Below are 26,645 nucleotides of genomic sequence, written 5' to 3'. Positions count from 1 at the left end.
AGAGAGGTGAGAGTCCAGAAATTCTGTGGCTAATTACTCACTGCCTGAGTCACCATTATCCTGTCGTCATCTACAAGGAACAAGTTACAAGTGTAATTGAGCTCAAAGAGTGTGGTGCTGGAAAAGCACAGCCGGTCAGGCAGCATCCAAAGAGCAGGAGAGTGAACGTTTCGAGCATAAGCTGTATATCAGGAATGAAGGGGTGGACCAAGGGGGCTGAGAGATAAATGGGAGGGTAGCTGGGAGTGTGATAGGTAGATGAAGGTGGGGAGAAGATGATAGGTTGGAGAGGAGGGTGGAGTGGATAGGGTGAAAGATGTTTGTGAAGTTGATGAACTGTTCAACCTTCCTCCAAGGACCCAAAGGATCCTTCCACATCTGACAGAGATTTACCTATACTTCCACACATGTCATCTACTGTGTCCATTGCTCTCTATGTGGTCTCCTCTACACTGGGGACACAGGATGGCAACTTGTGGCATGTCCTAGAGAACATCCCTGGAACACATGCACTAAACAACCCCAACTATGGCCCAACGCTTTAATTCCCACTCTGCCAAGGACATGCAAGTCCTGGGCCTCCTCCACTGCCAAACTCGAGCCACCTGACACCTGGAGGAAGACAGCCTCATCTTCCGCCTTAGGACCCTCCAACCACAAAGGATCAATGTGGATTTCACCAGTTTCCCCAATAGTAGCCCCCCCATCCCCAGTCACCTTATCCCAGATCCAACCTTACAACTCGGCACTGCCCTCTTGAACTTCTACCTGTCCATCTTCCTTCCCAACTATCTGTTTCACCCTCCTCTCTGACCTATCACCTTCACCCTCACCTTCATCTATCTATCACACTCCTGGCTACCTTACCGCCCATTCCACCCCCCCCCCACCAGCCCCACTCCCTCCCATTTATCTCTTCATCCCCTTAGGCCACCCCCTCATTCCTGATGAAGAGCTTATGATCAAAACGTCGATTCTCTTGCTTCTTGGATGCTGCCTGACTGACTGTGCTTTTCCAGTACCACACCCTTCAACCCTGATCTCCAACATTCGCAGTCCTCACTTTCTCCCTGTAATTGAGTGTGGTGCCGACAACATCCAGGACAAGGTAGACCATTTTATTTGAATGCCGTCAATCCACTTAAACATTAATTCACTCCACCATCACCACACCATGCCAACAGTGTGTACTGAACAAGACAGAGATCCTTAGACTGTATTCCCTGGTTCCAGACTCCCCAACAAAGGAACACATCCTCCTTGTTAAGTCTGCACAGTCCTGCTAGAATTTTATGTTTCAATCAGATCCTGTCTCATCCTTCTAAACTGTAGTGAATACTGACCCAGTCAAGTCAGTCTCTCCTTACAGCATAGTTCTGCCTTCCCTGCTATCAGCCTAGTGAATCTCCTCTACTATCCCTCTATAGCAAGCATACCCTTTCTTAGTTAGGAAGACCAAAACTGCATACGATACTCTAGGTGTAGTCACCAAGGCCATGTAAATCTGCAGTAAGGCATCCCTCTTTCTGAACTCATATCTATTTGCAACAAAGACCAATATGCCATTTGTCTTCCTAATTGCTTAATGCAAATGCCTGTCTACTTACATAGTCACTAATATTCCTGTGTACTTCCCAATATTATCACATTTAAATAATAATTTTCATTTCTGCTTTTCACATCAAAATGCACATTCATATTTAGCCACTTGGTATTGCATCTGCCATTTGTTTCCCCGTTCATTCAACTTCTCTAAATCACCTTTAACTCCTCGAATCTTCTTCACAACTACCATTCCCTCTAATTTTCGTCCCAGCTGCATGCGCTTGCAAGGTCCGTGCATGGCAGCAGCTTCTGGAACTGGAAGTCGATTCTGTTTTGGGTGTGCCAACACTAATTGCTGTGTACAGAATCTGTGTAGCTGCACACACATGCAGGGAGGAAGCATTGTTCACAACTCACAGACTTGCCCAGTTTTATGTTGTCAGCAAACTTGGAAATGTTGCATTTGGTCCCCTCAACAATGTCATTTGTATAAATTGTGAATAGCTGGGGCTTAGTCACTAATCCTTGCAGGACCTCACTAATCACTTCCTGCCACAGTAAAGGACCCATTTATTCCCACTCCTTCCTGTCTGTAAATGGATTCTTGATCCATGCCAATATATTATCCCCAACCCAAAGTGCTTCAACTTTGCCAATAACTTCTTCTCCAGGACTTTATCAAAACTTCATCAAATGCATCCATGAATTATCACTTATCTCTTCCATTAGTTGCATTTTCAAATCTCCAGGAGATTTGTTCAGCTTGATTTACCTTTCTTAAATCTGCGCTGACTTTGTACAACCCTGTTAAAGATTCTAACATTTTCCCTGCTAATGACATTGTTAACTGATCTGCAAAATACTCTAAAATTGGATGCTAAAATAGAATTAATCTGTTGAATCAAAAAATTTGAGAACTGTTGACTGAAGATAGGGTTGGAGTGTATGAAATTACTATATGTGGACCTGTATGTCAAAAAAAGTTGAACATCTGGACTTTCATTCCTATTTTCACCTTGCATTCATGTGGCACTTGTTTAACAGACACCTTCCTCTGAATTCTGGAAACAATTACGATTGCTCTTACCTCGGAAAATTTCTCACCGAAGTGTTATGGCAGATCCCCAGACTCGACTCCAGGATGACAAGGATCCTATGCTAATCCTTAATCCAGATTACCTGGACTGCAGATCTGACCCTGATCCTGAAGGGGACTTGGGTAAGTGGAGTGACTAATTTGAATACACCTCTCTCAAATGTCACAGTAAAGTTTAAAAGAGCAAAACACAACAAGTAATTAAGTAACCTCACCATGTGTGTTACAAGCCTGTGAACTGTAAGCGTCTTAGACAGGTTGAAGGGTGGGTTTTAAAAGGAGAGGTGGAGGCTATGAGCAAATTTCACAGTGCTGAACCTAAATGGGTGAAAGTAAAGAGCAAAGTGGGAGGATATGCATAAGGCCAAAGGCTGAGGAAGAGAAAATCTGATGAACAGAATGCTTTTTACGAAGATTAGAGGAAGTGGAAGGACAATGCTTGACATTATTTAAATGCAAATATGCAGACTTTAAACTTGAGGTATTGAGGGACCGGGAACCAATATAGGTTGGCAAGGATCAAGTAATAGTGAGTTGCGAGCCAATATGGGATACATTACAGGTAGCGGAATTTTGAGTGAATTAAAATTCATGGAGGGTTAAGAAAGGTAGGTTGACCAGGATGGCAATGGCACAGTTAGTCGGGTGATAAAAATGTGAACAGGTTCAGTAATATATGAATGGAGAAAGATGAAAATCACAGATGAAAATAGATATCCAATTTTTAAAATACAAGGACATTTTTCCTGGGTAGGGTAAGGCTCTCTAGTCTGAACAGTGATTTTTAATGACTTCAGACCTCCACTATATCCAAAATTCAGAAATGTTGCTAGTGATTTGGTGTGAGATTGCAGTAACCGTTGGATGCAAGAGAAGTGACTAATTGATGTTAGGTACAAACCTGTTATGAGAATGCAGTTGTAGTGTGTTTAGGAGAGGAATGCTGAATGTGCTTAATATTGGTCTATTATTTTTTCTTGTGTTAAAGTTAGATTATCTATATTTGGAGTTTGTGTTGCTTCTTCAATTACCCTCTTGTATTACCTGTTTATTTTTATGGTTCTCGCTAACTACTTGCATATTCTTTTGATTGTTAATTCCTTTTAATTGCGAATCACCAAAATTACCTTTTGCATCACCAGTTTTCAACAGGTAATTTATGGATTACTCAGCCGATATAGTTCCTTTTTGAGTGAATGGATTGTTATATCTCCCTTGCCTCTTATATTCTCCCAACTTTACTAAAAGGCTTTATCATCTTGCAGTTGAAGGAATCAAATTCAGAACATTAATTAATTTTTCTTTTTATATTTTAAATAATACTATTGCAGTTTTCAGTGTTTTCTGTTTATTTATAGCCATGATCTGACTGTCATTGATTAACTAAGTGTATTTGCAAACAAGCAAAAAATATGATTCAGTGCAGTGCTCAAGTGTGACTGAGGATTTTATAAATAATTCCAGCTAAATTTGGTATAAATGCAGCAAAGCACTTTATCTGTAAACCACACTTGCATACTCAGTATGTTCCTACTGCTGTGTATGAGAATAGAAACTGAAAGCATGTTTTTGGGGGGGAGGGAGGGAAGCATTGAAAATAGATGGTGATCACTGTATTGAGATGGTATTTTAGATTCATCTTTGGAGATTACTCAAGCTGCTCTGACTTCCTCTCTGGGCTATAAAATGCTATTTCACTCTCTCCAGCTTTCTCATGGCCTTCAATTATTTTGATTCTATTCCCTTCCATCTCCAGGTTTCCTGGTTGGTCTGTTTTTTTTTTAAACTTGTCTCCCAATAACCTGTATTCGTTGTATTTTCCCAGCTTTCAAGCTAATGGTTAGCCTAATCACAGGCTCCAAACTCCTGCTTGTGTTTTTCTGAAATTGCCAAATTTGTGATCTCCTATTTGCTTGCCTCATTCTTTCATGCTGTATAATAACAGCAGTGTGATCACTTCTTTTGTGCTGTGCATCAATAGCCCATGCACTAGGGGTGACACAAATGGCAAATATTCTGTGATGAGGTCTCACTGATAAATCTTGGAAATCTCTGTGATTAATCATCTGCAAAGCTGCAGTAACCATGTTTGGCAAAGATTGGTTTGAACTACATTTTGCTCTTTCATCAGTGAAACATGCATCCTGTCTCAACTCTAAAAGTATATAACAACTTCATGCTAGGCAAGGCATTTATGCAGACATTAGCAAGGTACTATGTTGACAATTATTTGATCAATTCATGCAAAGAAGTAAAACTTCGAGTGACAATGGTAACCTTTCTATTAGTTATAGTATGTAAAAATCACAGACATATCACCAAATTACTCCTATATCTAGTGGCACGATGTGGCTTCAGAGCAGGCAGACCTGTGGTAGTCATGACTTTCTCTCAACATCAGCTTTAAGAGAAATGCAGAGAGCAGCAAGCACCATGCTACCTCATTTTTGTAGATCTAAAAAAATTTTGAGCAGGGTAGATCTCTACAGGATTAAAGAGAAAAGTGGCTACCCTCACAAGCTTCACAGTCTCACTTATTTTGGCAGCTGCACAAGTGATTGTTTTGAGATCAAGAGAAAGGTGGAACAGTGCTGCATCTTTATTTCGTTCTATCCTACTGAGCTATGCTTTCCCTGCCAACATAAGACCATAAGTTGTAGGAGTGGAAGCAAGGCCATTCAGCCCATCGAGTCCACTCCGCCATTTAATCATGGCAGATGGGCGTTTCAGTTTCACTTCCCTGCACTCTCCCCGTAGCCCTTAATTCCTTGCGGGATCAAGAATTTATCAATCTCTGCCTTGAAGACACCCAATGTCCCAACCTCCACTGCGCTCCGTGACAATGAATTCTACAGGCTCACCACTCTCTGGGTGTAGAAATGTCTCCTCATTTCTTTTCTAAACTTACCCCCTCTAATTTTAAGGCTGTGCCCACGTGTCCTAGTCTCCCCGCCTAACGGAAACAACCTCCCAGCATCCACCCTTTCTAAGCCATGCATTATCTTGTAAGTTTCAATTAGATCTCTCCTCAACCTTCTAAATTGTAACGAATGCAATCCTAGGATCCTCAGCTGATCATAATACGTTAGGCCTACCATTCCAGGGAGCATCCATGTGAATCTCCCCTGGACACGCTCCAGCACCAGTATGTCTTTCCTGAGATGTGGGGCCCAAAACTGGACACAGTATTCTAAATGGGGCCTAACTAGAGCTTTATAAAGTCTCAGAAGTACGTCACTGCTTTTATATTTCCAAACCTCTTGAGATAAATGACAATGGAGGTACCACCATTGGAAAGGCAGTTACCAACTTCAGCTGAGTAACAAACTGACCCAGAGGATCAAGATGCTTATAAAAAAGACCCAAATCTTCAATACATTCGCAAAACTTTGTGAGGATAATATGACTTTAAGAGGTATATTTTGTCCTGTTTATTTTTCCATGAAGGGCTGAGACATAAGTATTGAGCAGTCTACTCCAAAGCCAATAAGATAAACAGCTTGTGAGGCCTTGAGGATTTTTAAAAATAAGTTGGAACAGCCTGAATGGGTGGGGTCAGGCTCCCACAGAACCAGGATTTCTTATTAGTTTTAGCCTTCAGTTGCTGGTGTCTTGAAACTGGGTATGGAAGTTGCTATTCTACTCTATTACAACAAAAAGGTGTGGTTCTCTTCCTGTTGCTAGAATTATATGTGAGATAATGTATTTTACTGAATTTGCCTTTGCCAAGAGCGTGTTTATGGGATGTTACCATATTGGAACAGTTAATTAGTGGTTAATATTTATTTTGTTTAGCATTTCAAGAGTTATAGTTAATCCAATTCTTTTCTTTTGTATTTTAATAGTAATATGAAAATAGACAAACTGTTTTGCTTCAAGTTGAGTAGGTTGACCAATTGAATTGCATCTGGAATGTAATGAATCACCTTTTTAAAATAAGAAAATGTTAGGGTATAGTCTATCCTCTTAATATATTTTGAGGAAGTTTGGTCTGGTCCATAACACTTTCTTGTCCACAAACATTAATTCCCTCCACCACCAATGCATAGCAGCAACAATATTTACCATCTACATGATGTACTGCTGAAATCTTCCAAGGGTCCTTCGGCAATATTTTCCAAGCCCACAACCGCTCCATCTAGAAGGACAAGGACAGTACATATATGGGATTACAAGTTCCTCTCCACTTCACTCACTGTCCTAACTTGAAAAGAGTTGCTGTTCCTTCAGTATTACTGGTTCAAAATCCTAGAACTCTCTCTCTAATTGTATTGTGGGTGATTCCGTACCAAATGGACAGCAGTGGTTCGGGAAGACAGCTCACCACTTTCTCAAGGGCAACTAGGGATGGATAATGATTGCTGGCCCAACCAGTAATTTTTTAGAAAAATTCTGCATAGCAGTTAAGCATGGACAACTTCAGCATTGAATGCTGACAGTGATGGGTAAGTGATCGGAATCTTTTAGAACAAGTTTAACTTTTTATAGTTTGCATATAACAATCTACAGTTGAAATTCTGAAGTTGCTCTCAATCAAGGTTTAACAACTTCTGGAAAACAGTTGAGCTTAATTAAAGAGACAGCTGAAATTGGTTTCTCAATAACTGGGTCAGATGGGCCTTTAGTCTCAAGCATATAAATCTATTCAATTTAGTATGACTTAGGCATTTGAGTGTGACCTTACAGTACTGTGCTGGAAGCTGGGTGACTAGGAGAAGGGAAAGAAGTGATCTGTTGCCTTTGGTTTTTCTAACATTTCAACTTCTAGGAATTGGTTCTTACTCTGCTACATGTGAAGGAGCTAGTGATTTAGTGAGTATCTGGTACATAACTAAGGTTTATTTTATTCCTAAGTTTCAGAGAATAGTTACTAATGGCAAGGTTGTGGAATATATTAAAACAAAGGATAATAAATGATTGAACAAAATAAGGTTATTAATTAAAACACTGAGGATGGCAGGACAGGTTGTGTCACAGATGCAGCATGTCACAATTGTTCCACCAGGTTGGTTCGGGGCAAGTATTTGAAGTTCGAGCAGCTTCAGCTCAGTGTTTGAGCTTGAGACTGAACTACAGATAGAGCAGTAAGGAAGGGGAATATTACCTGGATTCATTGGTACAAGAGATGGCAGTCATACTTGGGATAGAGACTTCTACTTTGGCTCAACAGGTCTGGCAGCATCTTTTAAAGAGAAATGAGAGTTATCATTTCTGGTGCAGTGACCTGAAATGTTAACTCTGTCTCTTCACAGATGCTGCCAGACCTGTGAGCTTTTCCAAAAATTTCTTTTTTTATTTACAGCATCTGTAGTTCTTTCAGTTTTTCTTCTACTTCGACTGATGTTCCACAACAAGATCGTCATACAGTGAGAGACACAGGTCAAGAGAATTCAGAATGTGGGAGCATCAGCCTTTGCCATTGTCTCAACAGGTTGGAAGTTCTTTCGGGTTGTTTGGATAAGAGTAGGGGCTGCAAGATGGATGAGCAAACAGACTCTCTAGCACCATAATATAGGAAGCATTAAAGTAGGGGAGCAAAAAAGAATATGATAATGACAGGAGATAGGCTTGCCATTGTTGTCTAAAAAGAGTGAGCGCTTCGTCGTGTGGTAGTCCCAGGGTCCAGGAAGCACACATCTTCTCAGGGCTGGGGAGAAAGTTATGTAATGGATTACACAGAATCCTATTGTACAAAAAAGGCCCTTCAGCCCCTTAGTTAGTACAGCCAAAAAATAAACTACTGCCGACATTCATCTCACTTTCCTCCTACAAGGCTCATAGCCTTGAATGCTAGGATATTGTGTTCATCCAGGTACTTTTTTAAAAGGTTGAAGTTACCTTCCTCAACTACCTACCGAGGCAATGTATTCTAGTCCTCCACCACCCTCTGAGTGAAAACTCTTTTCCTAAAATTCTGTCTAAGCCTCCTGCTATTGACCTTTAAAAGTCTACCTTCTTGTTCCTGACCCTTCTGAGGAGAAACATGCTATTCATCCTATCCAAGTCCCTCAATCTTATAGTCTCAGGTCCCCCTTCAGTCTGAGCCATGTGCAAGTTGGCATATGACAAATCAGATTAGGGAAATGAATGTGTGGCTCAAAGACTGGTATGGGAGAAGTGCACAATTTGAGCACAGACACCAGTACAGTGGAAGTGTGTGATCTGGCTTGTTGGGATGATTTTCGCTTGAATCATGCTGAGGCCAGAATTCTGAAATCCACATGACTAGCAAATTAGAGCTGATATTAAACTATGTTGTAGAGGCGAGGGATTAAATATGGAATACGTAAATCAAAGAATAGAGAAATTAAAATAAAGTGGTATTGGTAAAGGAAATGATAAACAGAGTAGAGGACAGAATGTGGAGAGAATCAACAACTAAGAATAAAAGATGATATCTGAAAAAACCTAGTATTTGAAACAAAACAGCTGAATTGGAAGGCAAACAGAATGATCTGGTAACCATTTCAGAGCCTATCACTACAGGATGACGTGGATTGGAACCTGAATATTGAAGAGTACAGACCATTAATGATAGGAAGCTAGGAAAGGTGGAGGGGTGGATCATATAGTTAATTTTAATATTAAAAAGAGTAGACAAATGACCTAAGTTCAGGAAACCATGATATGGAAACAGTTGGTATAGAAATGAGAAATGATAAAGGCAAGAAGTCACTTGTGGAGTGGTGTTTAGGCTCCCTAACAGTGGCTAGACAGTAGAGAGGAACATAAAGGACATGTAAGATCTAGCAATACTCACGTGAGATTTTAATCTCTATAGACTGGAAAAGTCAAATGGGCAAAGGTAACTTCACTAAGGAGTTCTCACAGTTTCTTAGAACAGCACATTCTGGATCCAACCTGATCTGATATTGTGTAATAAAATAGGATTAATTATTGATCTCTTGTGGAGGCACTCCTAAGTAGCAGCAACTATAATATGAATTTTATTCCATTTGAGGGGGTAGGTCCAACATTTCTTTTTTAAAAATGTTTAAATAAGGGCATTACGGGGTCATGAAACCAGACTGTCAAGTGAATTGGCAGATCAGGTTGAAGTACTGGTCAATAGAGATGAAGTGTCAGACATTTGGGGGATATTTCAGAATGTACAGAACATACACATTCATATTTGTAAGAAAAACTCCGAGGGGCAGACCCACAATCTATGGTTAACTAGAAAGGCCAAAGATCATATCAAACTTAAATAAAAAGCAGATAGTTAAGCACAGACCTGTGGTAAGTCAGAAGGTTGGTCAGAGCATAGACGCAGAAACATGTAAGTCAAACAATATGATAACATGAACAAACGTTGACTAAAAAATTGATAAGATGGGAAAAATTGGACAGCGTTAACCAGAACTATAAAAACATGAGTTTCTATGATTATTTTTTAAAAAATATTCAACGCTTCTTGTCTTATAGACTCTCAATCATCAGTAAAAATTAACAGGTGTCGTCATCAACAGTGCAATCAAGTAGCACCTGCTCAGCAATGCCCTATTTGGGTTCTGCCAAGGCCACTCAGCTCTTTATTACAGCTTTGGTTCAAACAGGGACAAAAGAGGTGTAATTAGAATTACATCAAGGCCAATTCGACAGTGTGAGATATCGAGGAATCAGGAAGCAAACTCGCTGGATGAAATAATACCTGGCATGTAGGAAGATGGTTGTGGTTATTGGAGGTCAGTCATTTCAGCTCCAGTTCATCTCTGCAGGAGCTTCTCAGGGTAATATCACCGGCCCAACCATCTTTAACTTCCCTCCATCAGAAGGTGTGGATGTTTGCCTACACAATGTTCAGCACCATTTGTGACTCTTCAAATATTGAAGCAGTCCATGTTCAACTACAAGATTTGGACAATATCCAGGCATGGGCTGAGAAATGGCAAGTTTTAAGGCAGCATATCTATCACCTCTGGCACATGGATAGATACTTACAAATTTAACAACTTGGGTAATAATGGTAGTGTGTGTGAAATAATCAACAGTTCCCTTGGGATTAACCTTGAGGATTTTCTGAGAAGCATAGATTCTGTTTCTAAGTACTGTGGCTGGAACATTGGGTGACTGTCTTTTATATTTATAGTTAAAAGGAAGAATAGGTCCATCAAGGTATTGCTTCCAATCTACTTTCTCATCTCATCTAGTAGAATTAATTATGCTTAACCTTTTAAATGCATTTATACTGGCTCTATCATATTTTGTATCACTTCCTAGTAACTGATTTCTATGACTATTACTTCAGTGAAAAAGGTCTGACTTCTTATTCAATTTATCAATTTCTAACATTATCCAGCGTGGGTGTAAGTAATTACAATTTCAAGAAAGACTAATGTCAAGGAGCATGAAATTTCCCCCAAACTAGGAACGTGTAAATATGTACTGCTCGTAGTGACTGTCCTTATTTTCTCCCCCCAGGAGTGAGAGCACCAATTTACAAAGGCCCTCCCCCATCTGTATTTGCTCTTCCTAAGATGAAGACTAATTCCAGTGTGGAACCTCCTTCTGAGTACACAGAAAGAAGTGATGTGGATATTGCAGATCTGGGATCTCGAAATTATGGAACAAGAACAGATTTCTACTGCCTTGTAACTGAAGATGACATTTGAATGTGGGTGATCACAATGCATAGTAGTGAATCGCCTTTTCCAACCCCATTATAGCTGTCAATTTTGCATCTCTGCCATACAATCCCCATCAATCTGTCTCTTTATTTGGTTAAACATTCAGTACACAGCTGAGTATTTTCATCTCATGTTAAGAGCAAGGAATACATTGCCATGCTATAACCAATTCTAGAGATAATTTTGCTGTATTCATGCTACGTTATATTACTCTAGCTGCCCATTCAAAACAGGTGAAAGGGTTTTTTTTAAAAAACTTCATGTTAAAACAAAATTAATGGCTATTTTAACATACAATGTCTAATCTTTCCTGAAAAGATGATCTCTATATATGGCTGGAGAAACAGGTCATGAAGTCAAAATGATGGATTATGTATTTTTTTTTTTAAGGAATCTGCAGTAACCCTGGAGCCTGAAGGTTAGTGGTCACGTTGTAAATTTTCCCTTCACTGCTGTGCAAGCTGAATGCCTCCATTGCTTCTCATCTCCATTATAGGGTGAGGACAGGGGACATTCTGCATTGTCCTTCTCCCTCACTATTCTCACTGCTGTCTACATTCACCTGAAATTGTTGTATTTTTGATCCCTAATACTATTACTGCTCTTGAATGTTAATCTTAATCAGGGAAGGTATACAATTACTGAGATGCTGGAAGACATGTTTAACTGTTTTGGTGGTATAGTCTTTCAGTGCTTAGATCAAAATGGCCATTCTTTATTTTATTATTTCCTCGGATCTATCTTTGTTACAATGGAAATAAGCCAATAAGGTGAAATCTCGAAACTATTTTCCCATCTTGGCAAAGGATTTTTAGGTTCTTTCTATAAAGCTTTGCATTTGTTACAGCATTAAATAGTTATCTGCCCTCCATTTCCTCATCAGTTTAACAGTTACTTCTCTTATTTGCTCTTTTTCTTTGTAAAATCCAAAATGACTTTTTAAAAAATGGCTTTATCTAACTATGCTTTCACTTTCAAGGAATGTAATCTCTGGGCCCTTTATTCTGTTTCCTACAGATTTCTATTAAATGCATATTCCAATTTCTTCTACCCCAATGACAATTATCATCCCACATTTAACCATATTAACTTCTATACCACCTGCTGACCTATTCTAACGTATTTGACAGTAAATATCAAGATTGAGACTCCAGTGAACATAGACAGCACTGCCCATTCCCTGCAGGACATCACTTCTAATAGTTCTTTAATGTGAGCAAAAAAAAAATCTATTAACAGCCATTCACAGCACAAATGGAGGAATTTTAACATTTTATGGCTGCTTATCCAATTTAGTTCACTTATTCTCAAGCCATATAACCTCAGATCAGTTTTGCAGTAATTCAGATGCAAATAAGAGATAAATTATGTAGTATAGGTATCTACTCCTTTTCTGTTCTGTATTAGCTATAAATGTATCATATGTATTATGGATTTTCCCTGTTTACCAGATGGGAGATCACTAATGTATGAGAATTAAGAGCTGTAATAACCACAACTAGAATACGTTAAATCCTTTACTTTGGTCAGAATTTGGAGAGAGTACAGGATTTTTAAATAATGGTTTTCTATTTTCAACTTAACAGCACTAGTCACACTTATGGCCTTAGAAACTTATGGGAAATATTTCTTCATCTGCCCTGCCTTATCCTGTTATCTCCCTATTTGATCAAGTTCTGAATTGCTATGATTGGGTTCCTAATGAGCATTTCTCTGTTTGAGGAAGAGGAGGAGTTGCAGCACAGGATGGAAGAGAGTAGGATAGTATTTGATTGTACCACCTTCAACATAAAAACCTGCAGCCCAAATTGCATCAATGTTTTGGCATTAAACTCCAGAACTTTCTATAATGTGGGATTGCACAAGAACAAAACCATCACCTACTGTATATAGTAATGGTGGGTTCCTCAAGCTGCAAGCTGAAATAGACAGCACTCATTGCAATGCCTGGTCCTTTGAAATTTTCTAAACGTTCAAATGGTGGTTTCACCACGCTTAAAAGTCCAGAATGAATGGGTAGGTTATTCCAAATGCTAATTCCTTTTCAGACTCCATGATCATTGGTACCTGCTGGTTTCAAGTAAGCCACAACATACTTTGCTTTGTCCACAGTCGGAGTGTGGTGCTAGAAAAACAAAACCGATCAGGCAGCATCCAGGGAGCAGGAGAGTCGACATTTCAAGCATAAGCTCATCAGGAAAAAGGAAGAGTTTATACTGGAAACATCGACTCTCCTCCTTGGATGCTGCCTGATCAGCTGTGCTTTTCTAGCACCACACTCTCGACTCTGATCTCCAACATCTGCAATCCTCACTTTCTCCTAGTTTGCTTTGTCAACAGCAGAATAAAATCACTATGATTTAAGTTGATTTGTCTGCCTGTTTTAGTGATGAAATATCTGAGAACACTTTCCAAGAGAATTCCTCATTTCTTTCCCTTCAAGAGTGTTTTTCTGGTATGTCAACAGTCTGCTGATTGCATTGAGTCAGCTGTACAGCCTCCTCTGCTTGTCTGTCTTTCATATGATTTGTGAAAGTTCGTGACAAAATTAAGTAGTCAGCATTAAGCAGTGGAGATACTGGACTTGCAGTATGATCCTGTTTCAGTGTTTGCAATGAAAATAATACCATTGTGATATGGAGATTTACTTGTAGCACAACATTGAAGGTTTGATTTGTCTGCTTGTTACTGAAACTGTCACCACCTTTCAATTTCTTAGCATTGTCCACTTAGTTGTCAAATTTTCCTGCACAGTCTTTTTTGTAACTGATGTTAAATTATATGGCCACATTTTATTTAATTGTTTCCCAACTGTCATCTTCAGTTTTCCTTTATTAGAGTCCATTCAGTGGAAGAAATACAGAACTGTCCCATTTGATGCAAGTTGTCATTATCTTTCTTTGGGAAAGCACATCTATGCACAATTCAGCACGTGGATAAATGACTTACAGAAAGGGATTTAGAAGATTAAGGCCTTTGGTGTGCTTTCTGTACAATTTAAAAATAGTGGAAGTGTATAGCAGATCTAAGAGGCTAAAAAGAGAAAGAAAAGATTGGTTGATGCTCAACAGAACTCTTCAGAGCATTGCATTTTCTTAGCTATTAACAGTTTAGTTTATAATTAAAACATGCAGAAAAATTTGATATTCTGGTTTGCATTACTCAATTGTAAATTCTCAGATATTTGAGAAGGGTGAATTCAGTCTCCAGGTCTCCCTATGTCCAATAACGAGATTGAGTCACTGTAACAGTACCATCCTTTCTTATCACATTATTTCAGCACTTTTTTTCTCCCTACAAAAACAATGTTTTAATTCATGGTAAGATTAGTGAATCCAATAGGAGGTACTTTGAGATAGGAGCAAGTTTGAGTATGTGATATTGGAAATACCCTCACCATGGCTGATTAGTCACTTTTTGATCTGCTCATTCTCAAAAGATGGGCTCACAGGAGATGTAGACTCTGGAGCTCCTGAATTTTTCAGGAATCTCTGTATAATCCATTAAATGCCAATGAAATATTAAAGCTGAGTGGGTAGGTGCATGCAGGAAGTAATTTCAATAAAACTGAACTAAGTCAAGCCATTGCTGTGCTAGTAATTTGAAGCATATTGTCATTAGTAATTGCAGGAAGTAGTGTAGAAAATGCTAGAATAGCACATCCATTAGCATAATGGATATTATGCTAATATGTTGTACTATAGTGTACCATCACTTCTGCTTATACAGTTACTACTGTGCTACCAAAGGTGCTCAACACAAGTATCAGTTCAAAGAATGGTTACGATTTTTTGTATGCTGGAAATTTGTCATTGGAAACTGGAAGTGCACAGTGTTATATCATCTAATATCCTACACATTTCACATCTGTCTAGTTGCAGCAGGATCATAAAATGTAGAAGTAGGCCTTAGCTAATCCTCAACTCCCTTTGCTGCACCCCTATAACCTTTGATTTCCATACTAGTTAAGATCAGTTTATCTTAGCCTTGAATACTTAACTAGAGAAGCTGCAGAGATCTGGCAGTTAAGAAAAAAAATCCAGATTCACTAACCTCAAAGAAATTTCTCATCTATCCTAGCTCAGCTGATCGTACTGAATAAACCAATGCTAGCTGTTGGAACAGTGATCCAGTATTTACCGCATTCACTGAGTGCAACCAGCTCGCCTATTCAACATTAACATGTCTCAAATCATTAGGATTGTCCTACATCACTTAGTGATATCAAGTATCAAGTAGGCATTTATGCATTTGCAGTTCATTTAAATCAGGATGCAGCTGTCACTGCTTCATCAGTTGTACCTACAAGCCCAGAAATGGATAAAAGTGCTGCTCAGTGAGACATTTTCTGTGATGAATGAAGGGTTCAATACCTGATAAGCTGACCTCAGATTCCTGGCCTTGCCTTTTGCCACAACTTGTCTCAGTGCCTAATGAATTGCACCATGGTTGGATTCAATGTAATTTCAAGATTAAGGGAAAAAAAATGTCCAGTACTGAGATATCAGAAGCTGTCGTGTCTGTGGAACCGCACCATCAAATAAAAGAGGAAAACTGGTTAAACACTAGTTCAAATATAGTCACTAGATGCAGAGAGGCACTAGACTATCCAGTCTGCACAAACCTTCTGAAGGGCATCCGACCCAGATTCCAACCCTATCCTGTAAACCTTGCATTTCACCCATGGCTGGCCCACCTGGCCTGCACATTCCTGGACACAATGGTTATGCTAAATTGCCCAATTTGCCTAACCTGCACATTTTGGGACTGTGGGAGGAAACTTGAGCACATGGCAGAATAGATCAGTTGATTAACTATGTGCCTTTGATCTGTCTCAAATCTTGCTAGACTGGTAGGTTATTGCAAATATTTTATACAAAATTAGATTAAATCTTATTTTCACTCTCCAAACAGTCTCTAGGTTAGTACTAAATTAATTGCGCCACAGGCTAGGAAATTGACAAATTAAACAGACAACAGGCACTCTAGAGAATTGGAGAAACACAGGCATATGTATACATACATGACCCTAATGTTTAATACCAATAAAGTGAAATGCTACATTCCTAATGCAGAAAAGCGGGACAAAGTGTGTGGCACAGAGTCCAGGGCACAGCATAAACATACTAGAGTCAAAGCTGTGTTAAAGGAGGTGATCTTTATTGTTATGTATTCACAGGACAGGCAGGTTGTATACAAACCCACTGGATGCAGACATGCTAAATTTATGGGACATTACACTTAGTATAACCCAATGTGTACAATGGTTCAATCCAACTCAGACATTTTCATCACAATCAAAACAGCCAATTCCTTCTGAAATCACTGCTGTATAAAAGCAGCAGCAAATAAGTACTTATCAGAACTCCCCTGGGTAACAACAGGCCTGAGTGATAACCATGTCTCTACTGCCAACTTAAAATCAGAAGAACCATAATTGAAAATCCTTATTATTTTTCTAATTTACCAGAACATTGAACAAATTGTCAGTGCATTACTGGGATGACCTCACTGTTGCTAAGTACACACTGATCCAGACTTAACACAAAGTATAAAATCATTATTGGACAAACGTGCCTACGCTTTACAAACAAAAATTGTACATGTTTTAATTGGTGTGGGGAAATGGGGAAGTTTGCATTATAGATGCTCCCACCTGATTTACAAGGAACATCTGACAATGGAGGCTGGAGCAGGACTAAGTTAAGATTGTTCTCATTAGTTGCCTGCTAACCAATCATTTGCTTTCTTTTTGAACATGGGCAGCAACTGAATGCATTACCAATTTGAATGTTTCTCAAGATAACAAATGATCTTGATAAATATCCAGCTTGTGTTTAGTCATCCTTTTGATCAACTCATTGAAACCCCAATCAGGTTTGACAAGGAGACTATTGGACTTTTAAGAACACATTTGCAGGGACTGGTTTATGGTTCTAGGCACATTATGGAGCAGCTTTAGAGAGGTGGGTTTCAGGTTTATGTTCTAATGTTTACTCTGGCAGAACCACAGCATAATTTCCCATAATAATATCAGTGTTCAAATGGTCAGTGTAGAATTGGATTATGAAAAGTACAAGTGCCCAGATTTGTTTTTAATTATTCCTTTTAGGTTAGAATACCATAATTAACAGCACTTTACAGTAAAAAAAACTGCAATCTGACTGAAGCTGAAAGCAAGGCATCAAAGCTTATACACATGGAATTTTTCAAACCACCAGATAACCAGCAAGACCTTCAAGTTGAAGGTATCCCACAAAACACAGGCTGGAAGTTAAGCAGATAGACCCCACAGTATCAGAAACCCTGATATAAAAAAACTTGCCTGAAATGATACAGGAAGGATGATCTACTTTTAGTTTACATTGATACACAAGACATTAAAATACAGGAGACCGGGTGGGGGCACGGCCAAAATTTCCTTTAGTTCATTCAGAGCTACGTTTATATAAATGTACAAATGGTATGCAAGAGCAAAAAGCGCAATAATAGGCCAGGTACAAATTTTAACCAGCCCCTTTCATGAGTTACTCACTGCACCGGTTAGGTAACACATATACTTTTTTTTAAAAAAAAAGGTACCTGCAGTACAACGGGAAGAAAAATCAATACTTTAAAATCAGTACATTCATTTTGGAAAGTTTGCACCATTTGAGTGCACACTGATCATAGACGGTTCACAGCTGATGCAGTTGCCAGAAACAGTCAATTTTTCTTAAAAACTGAATTCCAATAACTTTAGTATCTAAAATGTTCATATTCATCTGTTTGAGGAACCCAAAGCTTCAGATCAAAAGGAGCGCTGAGCCCCCTCCTATAGCATAATGGGCATCCAATCCTTTTCCTTAAATAATCTTCATATCCAAACAATTACAACTGTGCTGCAGCATACAAGCTCTTTGAAGTTGGTGATTTACTTGCTGTGGACTTGATGGGTGGGTACCAGGTGTCAACTGCACACAGATTCCTCTAGTGGAAACTGCAGCATGGAGACCCAGAGGAGAACCGTCAATGCCAGGAAATTTTTTTTTTAATATATAAAGAAACATTATATATATTTTAAAAAGTGGCAACATCACAGACAATAAGATTAGTTTAGGGGTCATCTTATGATGGGATCTACTCCACTACAAAGCTTTTCTTTCAGCTGCGCTCACAGAGGATCCAGTGAGTGGCAGCAGAAGGGGCCCCTTTAGTACACAGAGGCATTTCGGATCCCACAGCACAGCACCATGCTGAAAATCATCTCGAGAATCTGAAGTGGAGAGAGAAAGAAATTAATTATACAATAAGATACTTATTACAAGAGTTGCAATATCAGTTAAGTCCTAGCTGAATTAGATCGTCAAAGTGTTCCTTAATTCCTGATCTGCACCTGGATCTCAGCTCTTTCAAAAAGAGATATTTCTAATCTCTATCCAGCAAAACTGGCAGAAAACATGCATGCAGGCACTGGAGAAAGATTCAAACTTCACAATGATTAGGCACATTAAATCTAAACTTGCTCATTTTCATGCCATCACTGCTGAATTAAGAATTATGCTATGAACCCATATTGATGAGAAACCATATTAAGTCACTTAGACGTTATTCAAGTAACAGTATTTCAGGTGAGTAAAGATGGTCTTGCACTTCTATAATCTTATGATTCATCACCTTTGATTCATTCAAACCAGGACTCCAAAGGAAAAAGGGACTAGTGACTTTTGTCTTCCTGTTCTTTACAAGATGAACATCAAGAAAAATTTTCTGCATAAACTCCCTGCATTATCTGGGATTCCTGCTGTTAGACTTAAAAAGGTTCATACCATGATGACTGCAACAATGACAGCAGCAATCCCAATGATGTACAGTTTCTTTGTAAACAGCTGGTCAATCCGTGTGTGACAGTCCATCTAAAGAAACCAAAATCACGTTAGTAATGCACTTGAGCCAGGCTGGCTATCAATCATTGTAACTATCTGGAAAATTACAGTATTCCACAAATAACCCTCAATGCTCTCATCACTTGATTTGTCAAGTAAGCCACTAAATGATTCAGCAATACGTGGATGGAAATTGTAACTGGATTCATTGTGTTTATTTTAATTCACTACCTGAAGTTATTCCCACTTCATGTGGGAGACCCAATTCTACAGCTCCAATCATTCAAGCTTTCTAAAAGAAAAGAAAATGGGGCTTATGGCTGTTCGTCTTAGGTATGTCGAATAAAGAACAGGAATGTCAATGTGTTTGATCCACAGGTTATTAAACATTCTATCATTCTACTTCAATTTTTATTTGATTCACAAACTTTTCTTAGCTAAAATGGCAATAAATGTGTTATTTTTGTGATTTGGATTTCAAAATGTATGTGGGACAGTTCTCTGAAGGTTTATTTCTAAAGCTGAAAGTCAGTTGGAAGCAAGAATGTGACTGAAGAGTATTTGTTAGAACACCTGTACTGATATAGGATAAAATGTTTATATTGTTGAGTTTACAATAAGCAGGACAACACATGGGGCAATTAGTTTAGTTTTAATTTTAAAACAGAAGGTTCAAAGTTCTAGCTCAGGATAACTCCATCAGTTCAGTACAGAAGAGAGCTGCTAACAGGGATACCAGTCACCCCAGAAGTGGCTGAAGTCTGTGGAACTTCAAAACCAAAAGAATTCAGATCGAAATCTTTCAAGTTGTTGGAACTGAAAATTTTACGCCATTACAAAGAGAGAGTCATAGTAGTAGACTTGGAAATAAATAATGATGAACTGTCTCTAGCAAGGGGAAAAAAAAGTTAGGATTTATAAACCTGAGATAAGAATGATATATCTTTGGGATTGAGTATCCACAATGAAAGGTCTTGGGAGAAGGTTGAAATTTAATTTTGATGGTGGCATTTCTAACTGTGTATTTATAGATAACAGTATTTTTCTTGTGTAATGGACTTATGACCTATTGTTAAAAGTACACCTGCAGCCTCGTGTGCATATTTTTGAGCAACCAACCGCAAAAGTGAAACGTGATCTGTCTAACTTGTCCTGTATTACTGTCAAGTATTTTATGTTGTTAGTTGGTGACCAGGGTTGATTGTTATGGTATATTCCTCTGAATTTACAGCATTAGGCCATGGATGGGGTAAAGTCAGTCAGCCCCAGTCACCAACTAAGAGTGTAAAGAAAAACAAAAGAACTGAATATCTGAGCAAAGGTAAGACCTAGATGGTATTATCGAACCTTATCTTGGATACCTTAGGTCAGTTTGTAGCACTAATTCAAATCTGAACATTACGGGTTCAAATTCTATCAGAAACTAAAATAGACCAGCAGTCCAATGAGGACTGAAGGTGTGACAGCTGTTGTACATTAAATATCCCACAGCGCACAATCTTTAAAGAGGCAGCAAGGATGGCCTCCCTGGTATCTTGGTAAATATACCTCAAAGAAAAATCACTATAATAGATTATCTGATTGTTGATTTCACTCCTGTTTTTCGAAGCTTGCTGTGTGCACTTGACCATAGTCTTTCATGTAATAGATCAGTAACTACATTACAAAAATACTTCGGGATGTGCAGGCATTGTGAAAAGGTTTGCAGTATATAAATGCAAACAAAAGACGGGTGGAATAGGAAAGTACAGGTCCTGGGCTGCCTCCGTCGCCTCACCCTTATCACCCAGTCTTTAAAATGCAAAGAGTAAAATAGGTGAATGGGGGTGGGGATGGAGATTGGCAGGCAGGACAGGTCATGAGGACAGTGCTGAGCTGGAAGGTTGGAACTGGGGTAAGGTTTGAGGGGGGGGGGGTAAAGGGAAGAGAAATGAGGAAACTGGTGAAGTCCACATTGATGCCCTGGGGTTGAAGATGAGGTATTCTTCCTCCAGGCATTGGGTGATAAGGGTGAGGCGACGGAGGCAGCCCAGGACCTGCATGTCCTCGGCAGAGTGGGAGGGGGGAGTTGATATGTTGGGCCACAGGGCGGTGGGGTTGATTGGTGTGGGTGTCCCGGAGATATTCCCTAAAGTGCTCTGTGAGGAGGCAGTGCAGTCTCCCCAATATAGAAGAGACCTCACCGGGAGCAACTGTTCACCAACAAATTTTGTATAAGATCAGTACCAGAAGATCTGAGTACTGACTGTCCAGCGTATGGCATCTGGAGCGAGTTACACCTGCACTCAGTACTGCACTGACTTCAGCCTAGATTATGTAATGCCCTGGAGAAGGGTTCTAACCCATGACTATCCTGAGCCCAAATGAGATGACAGAGCAGAGGAAGCACAAGTGTGTGAGAAACAGATGGAGACAAGAGTGCTTAGAATTAACTTGAAGAAAATAATGGTGAAGATAATTTCAAAATCTCATGGAGGTACATCAAGTAGTAAAATGGTACATAACTGCTCTGAAGTTGGAATTGCATCAAACCAATGATATTTTGTCTAACGCTAAAATGCCAGGCAAACTAATAGGTATCCAAAATGTTGTGGGAAAATAGGCTAGAAGACAAGTGGTTTGAACTTAAGTGATTTAAAATGCCTTTTTATAGAGTCAGATGTACAGCATGGAAACAGACCCTTCGGTCCAACCTGTCCACGCCGACCAGATATCCCAACCCAATCTAGTCCCACCTGCCAGCACACAGCCCATATCCCTCCAAACTCTTCCTATTCATATACTCATCCAAATGCCTTTTAAATGTTGCAATTGTACCAGCATCCACCACATGCTCTGGCAGCTCATTCCATACACGTACCACCCTCTGCGTGAAAAAGTTGCCTCTTAGGTCTCTTTTATATCTTTCCCCTCTCACCCTAAACCTATGCCCTCTAGTTCTGGACTCCCCGATCCCAGGGAAAAGACTTTGCATATTTACCCTATCCATGCCTGTCAATTTTGTAAATCTCTATAAGGTCACCCCTCAACCTCTAACGCTCCAGGGAAACAATCCCAGCCTGTTCAGCCTCTCCCTATAGCTCAAATCCTCCAACCCTGGCAACATCCTTGTAAATCTTTTCTGAACTCTTTCAAGTTTCACAACATCTTTACGATAGTAAGGAGACCAGAATTGCACACAATATCCCAACAGTGGCCTAACCAATGTCCTGTACAGCCGCAACATGACCTCTCAACTCCTGTACTTAATACTCTGACCAATAAAGGAAAGCATACCAAACGCCTTCTTCACTGTCCTATCTACCTGCGACTCCACTTTCAAGGAGCTATGAACCTGCACTTCAAGGTCTCTTTGTTCTGCAACACTCCCTAGGACCTTACCATTAAGTGTATAAGATTTGCTTTCCCTATCTTCAGCCATTCTGCACACCTACCCCCGTGAAATTACTACAATAAAAATTTGACCACGTGATTTTTTTGCTTCCAATTACATGTACATTTATGAACTATTTGCAAGCTTCAGGGTTTTTTGGACGGGGCATTGGTACAGGGTGGAGGAGAGAGAAAAATGAGAGAAAAATGGAGTCTCTCATTTCTCTCCACCTTTTGCTCATAAGATACCATTGTCAAGCTGCCACCTGGTGGAGCCATTTAGCTGTTAAATGGGGACATGCAAGATGGATAGTCAACTTCCTGACACTTGGTACAGAACAGAGTTCTTTTTTTCCTGGGATTCAGGTCAAAACCATGGGTGTAATTTGCTTCATTGTTGCAGATTAAGTTGGAAATACTTTATTGATACACTAACTGGAAAGAGTGTATGATATTTTAAAAACTAAACTAGAAAATATTTGACTAGAACATTCTGCTCCACTTTTCACCCACTTCTCCTGAAGGCATTGACTCCCAATTGCCCACAGCTACACAGACACTAATTACATGTCCTCTGGGATATATTGGTCCAATGTCCTTTGCTGATGGACCTGAACAGCAAGTGTCAGACAGCTAATTCCCATGGATAGCATCACACCCTTTCCTTATCTTAAACTTTTCCAACATTTGTCATTTGCCAGAAAAACACCTCACAAATAGGCCCTCCACAAATTTCCCTTCTTTAGCCCATAGATTCATTATAACATCGTAGACCTAGTCCCAGCTAACAAGACAAATCAGAATAGTGTCTTGTGGCCAAGTACTTAAACCCCAGATAACAGCTTTTCCTAAGAGTTTGAGTAAAAAATAAATTAGGGCTTCAAACCAGCTCTAGAACTAATAGATAGTTAAAGGTATGCAAACACCAAGAGAATTAGCAGGTACTTACTTTAGTGAGCAGACCCACTCCTGTCTGTTTGGGACACAGCTCAGTCGTCATAAACTTGTTCAGTGTGTTGGCTCCACAGCAGTCCAGCTGATGCGGGGGGGTTCAGAAAGAGAAATTACTCAAGTAAATTGGAATATGAACCAGCCTGGATAGGATAACCATTAGTAATAAGCTAATATGAACAAATCTACAAGTCTACCACAAGGATGCTGCAGCACAACATAACTGACAACACATCTGCATGCATCATTGCAAGCATAGCTAATCATCCGAAGGGTCTGACCTGTAACATTGCAAGTAGCACTATGAATATCAGCATCCCCACCATAAGACATGTCATTCCCAGGTGCTTACATGTACTATATGTAGTATTGGCCCTGTAACTCAACTCCATCTCAATTCCTCAATACCTAGAGTTTCCTCGCTCCTTTCCTAGATTACCTGTCAGGAGTGCAGTCAGGGCTATGTTAAAGAGCCTTCATGATTTTGTTATTACTAAATTAATCCTCTAAGCATAGAAACATGAAAATTGGCCTTCTGCACTAACATTTCCTTTTCTTGCACATCATCCCCCATTTCCCCATCCTGCCCACCTTAGCCACATATGAAGTGCTTCCTGATTGGCAAGACTCAGGAGCTTGGCAATATTAACAGAATCCATTCTCTCCATTGTATGTTGGGGAGAAGGGTGAACAAACTCTGACCAGCTCCATGCGATACAGTAAGGCTGAGGTATCTCATTCGATAAAAGTGTGGAGCTGGAAAAAGCACAGCCGGTCAAGTAGCATTACAGGGGCAGGGCAGTCGACGTTTCAGGTTGGAGCTCTCATTCCTCTTGAGGAATCAGAAGCCCCAGCTCCTTCTCATGCAATGTGTAAACGACAATATAATTTTTCTTTCACTGAACTAGAAGTTAATGATACAAGTTCTAATCCAATGCTGAATAGAAGTGAGACAAGCTTCCCACCTCTCCCAACTGAAACAAATTCATAAACAGCAGTAGCAAAGTGACATCCCTTTCCCTTGCTGAGGGGAGAGAAATGTACAGATACAACAGCTTCCTATTTACAACAGCAGAATAAAAAATAAAAATGAGAATTGTTCACAGGTTTTTTCTGTACTCTTGGCATAAGTTCAGCACAAACCCAAAAGAAATGACAAACCGCTGTCTTTAAAAATCTGAATGTTCTGGCCCTTTGTAATGTGGACATGTTGGAGAGTAATCTCCCCAGTGTCCCATTGGAGAAAATGGATAAAACACTCGACACAGGCAGAAACAGCAAAATCTAAATAGTCCCCAGCAACAGGTGACAAATGGACATTCACTGTCAGGCAGAACTTCTTGAATTAAGTAACATAATTGAGAATATATGTGTCTCACCGCCTTGTGCATTGCAATCAATACTGCTTTAGCTTGCTCTTTCTTCTCTGCGTTTTGCAATGGTGTATGATAAGCCACAGAGGCCTGGTTGTAAAACATTTTCAGCTCCTCAGCTACCTGTACGGGGGGCGGGGTGGGGAAAAAATATCAAAGCTTAGGTTAAATAAGTGAAAAATGTTTTCTATCTGGGGCAACACAAGACCTCAACTATCTCAACTGTAACATCCTCTGTCCACAATACCACAGGCACCATAACCCAAGAGACAAACATCTTTCATTCATTGACTGTTTTCTCTACGGAAAGGACCTATGTCCTGCCAGCAGCACATCATCCAGGAGATTCCATTATTATGCCCAATATTTTCACTCTTTCCTATGTTCAGTGAGGCTTGCTGAACTCCAGCTCCAAAATTGCTGGTGGCAACCCTCTGGTATCTCAACTGAGAAGTAGCACAAGATGGGACCAATGAGTGCCAGGTGGCTATAGAATTCCCTGCTCCTCTTATTCCCTTGTACAGGTTCCTGCAGCATTCCCTCTACAAGTATCCAAACACCATCTCCACCGACACACCCACCCCAAATAAGATGCTGTAAGCTTCATAGTTTCCTTACATTTATGATCCACTAATCCCACCTCTCACCCAGAAGTTGCATACAAATTCACAATTTTGAAGTGCTGCCCTGACCCACTAATACATGGCTTGACAGTCTCCCACTCCAGTATCATTAAGTCTTTCCCCTTCCCCAGTATAAGGTCAGCTAGACCTTGCCAGTTTTCTGTAGTATAAGAACTTGTACTCAGTGGGCTGGGTGTAGAGAACGACTTGAAGTGGGAGGTACAAGATTTAGTAATCTCTCTCCATTTTTTCTGTAATCTCAGTACATTTGGGGGTGACCAAAATACCAACCTCATCTTTGTTTACAAATCCCCAGATCCCAGCAGCCACTTCACAAGCAAATAGGATCACCAGACAGGCGAAGAACTGATGGAATTTAAAAGAGGAAAAAAAACCATTAATGCAGCTCCAGTTACTAAAACCTGCACTGGAATATTACACTACATGGGCTTTGAACCAATCTGCTTATTGCAACTAACTGAATAGAATCTATTAAAGTGTATCGTGCCATTAAAATAAACAAAACACTTCACAAAAGGAAAGTAGGAAATGGACACAGTCATACAGTAAGGATGAACAAAGTGCAAGGGCTCAGGGTAACATTCCAGTAGTAGGACTATGATGATTGAAATTTCTACCACAGACAGGTCAGTACAAAAAGTGAAGTTTATTATTAAGGAGGGACAGAAGATCCAAGCACATGGGCAGCACAGTGGCTCAGGTGATTAGCACTGCTGCCTCACAGTGCCAGGTACCTAGGTTCGATTCCAGTGTCTGGCGACTGTCTGCGTGGAATTTGTACATTTTGCCAGTTTTCTCCCACAGTCCAAAGATCTGCAGGTTAGGTGAATTGGCCATGCTAAATTGCCCAAAGCATTCAAGGATGTGTACCATTAGTCAGGGTAAATGTAGAATAGTAGGATTGGGGAATGGGCCTGGGTGGGTTACTCTTCAGAGGGTCGATGTGGACTGGTGGACTGAAGGGATTCTATACGGAAAAAATAATTTATCAACAATAAACAGGATTGCAGCAGTGGGACTGAAAACATGTTATTGCTTCGATTCAAACACCTCTAGTCTATGTCTGCATCTACATTGGAGAATGAAAAACTATTTCAAGCACTGCAGCAGCATTTCAGCTTGTTTCAATGACTAGCATTCATGGGCAGCATGGAGAGCTTAGTACCCTGTGG

The 26,645-nt window shown here is 39.8% G+C and overlaps 2 protein-coding genes across 2 annotated transcripts in view; one reads left to right on the top strand and one right to left on the bottom strand.

Annotated features, from left to right (window-relative positions):
• The window catches only part of sigirr (single immunoglobulin and toll-interleukin 1 receptor (TIR) domain), a 54,445-nt gene extending 39,775 nt beyond the window's left edge, over positions 1–14,670 (top strand). The window contains exons 9-10 of the mRNA XM_087996677.1: positions 2,590–2,764; positions 11,063–14,670. Coding sequence (XP_087852803.1) covers positions 2,590–2,764; positions 11,063–11,253 — 366 coding nt within the window. The 3' untranslated portion in view covers positions 11,254–14,670. The remainder of the gene's footprint in view (positions 1–2,589; positions 2,765–11,062) is intronic.
• A 1,737-nt stretch (positions 14,671–16,407) lies between these two features.
• Positions 16,408–26,645, bottom strand: part of cd81a (CD81 molecule a) — a 73,388-nt gene continuing 63,150 nt past the window's right edge. Inside the window, exons 4-8 of the mRNA XM_087996674.1 lie at positions 25,744–25,818; positions 24,836–24,952; positions 23,455–23,541; positions 19,077–19,163; positions 16,408–18,523 (exon numbers count right to left, since the gene is read on the bottom strand). Of these exons, the coding sequence (XP_087852800.1) occupies positions 18,461–18,523; positions 19,077–19,163; positions 23,455–23,541; positions 24,836–24,952; positions 25,744–25,818 (429 nt within the window). The 3' untranslated portion in view covers positions 16,408–18,460. The remainder of the gene's footprint in view (positions 18,524–19,076; positions 19,164–23,454; positions 23,542–24,835; positions 24,953–25,743; positions 25,819–26,645) is intronic.

This window comes from Chiloscyllium plagiosum, unplaced genomic scaffold (genome assembly GCF_037043375.1).
Source record: "Chiloscyllium plagiosum isolate Xiang-an unplaced genomic scaffold, Cpla_swu_hap1 HiC_scaffold_18, whole genome shotgun sequence".
NCBI lineage: Eukaryota > Metazoa > Chordata > Chondrichthyes > Orectolobiformes > Hemiscylliidae > Chiloscyllium > Chiloscyllium plagiosum.
The sequence above is the reverse complement of the archived record's forward strand: the minus strand, read 5'-3'. Positions and strand labels throughout refer to the sequence as shown.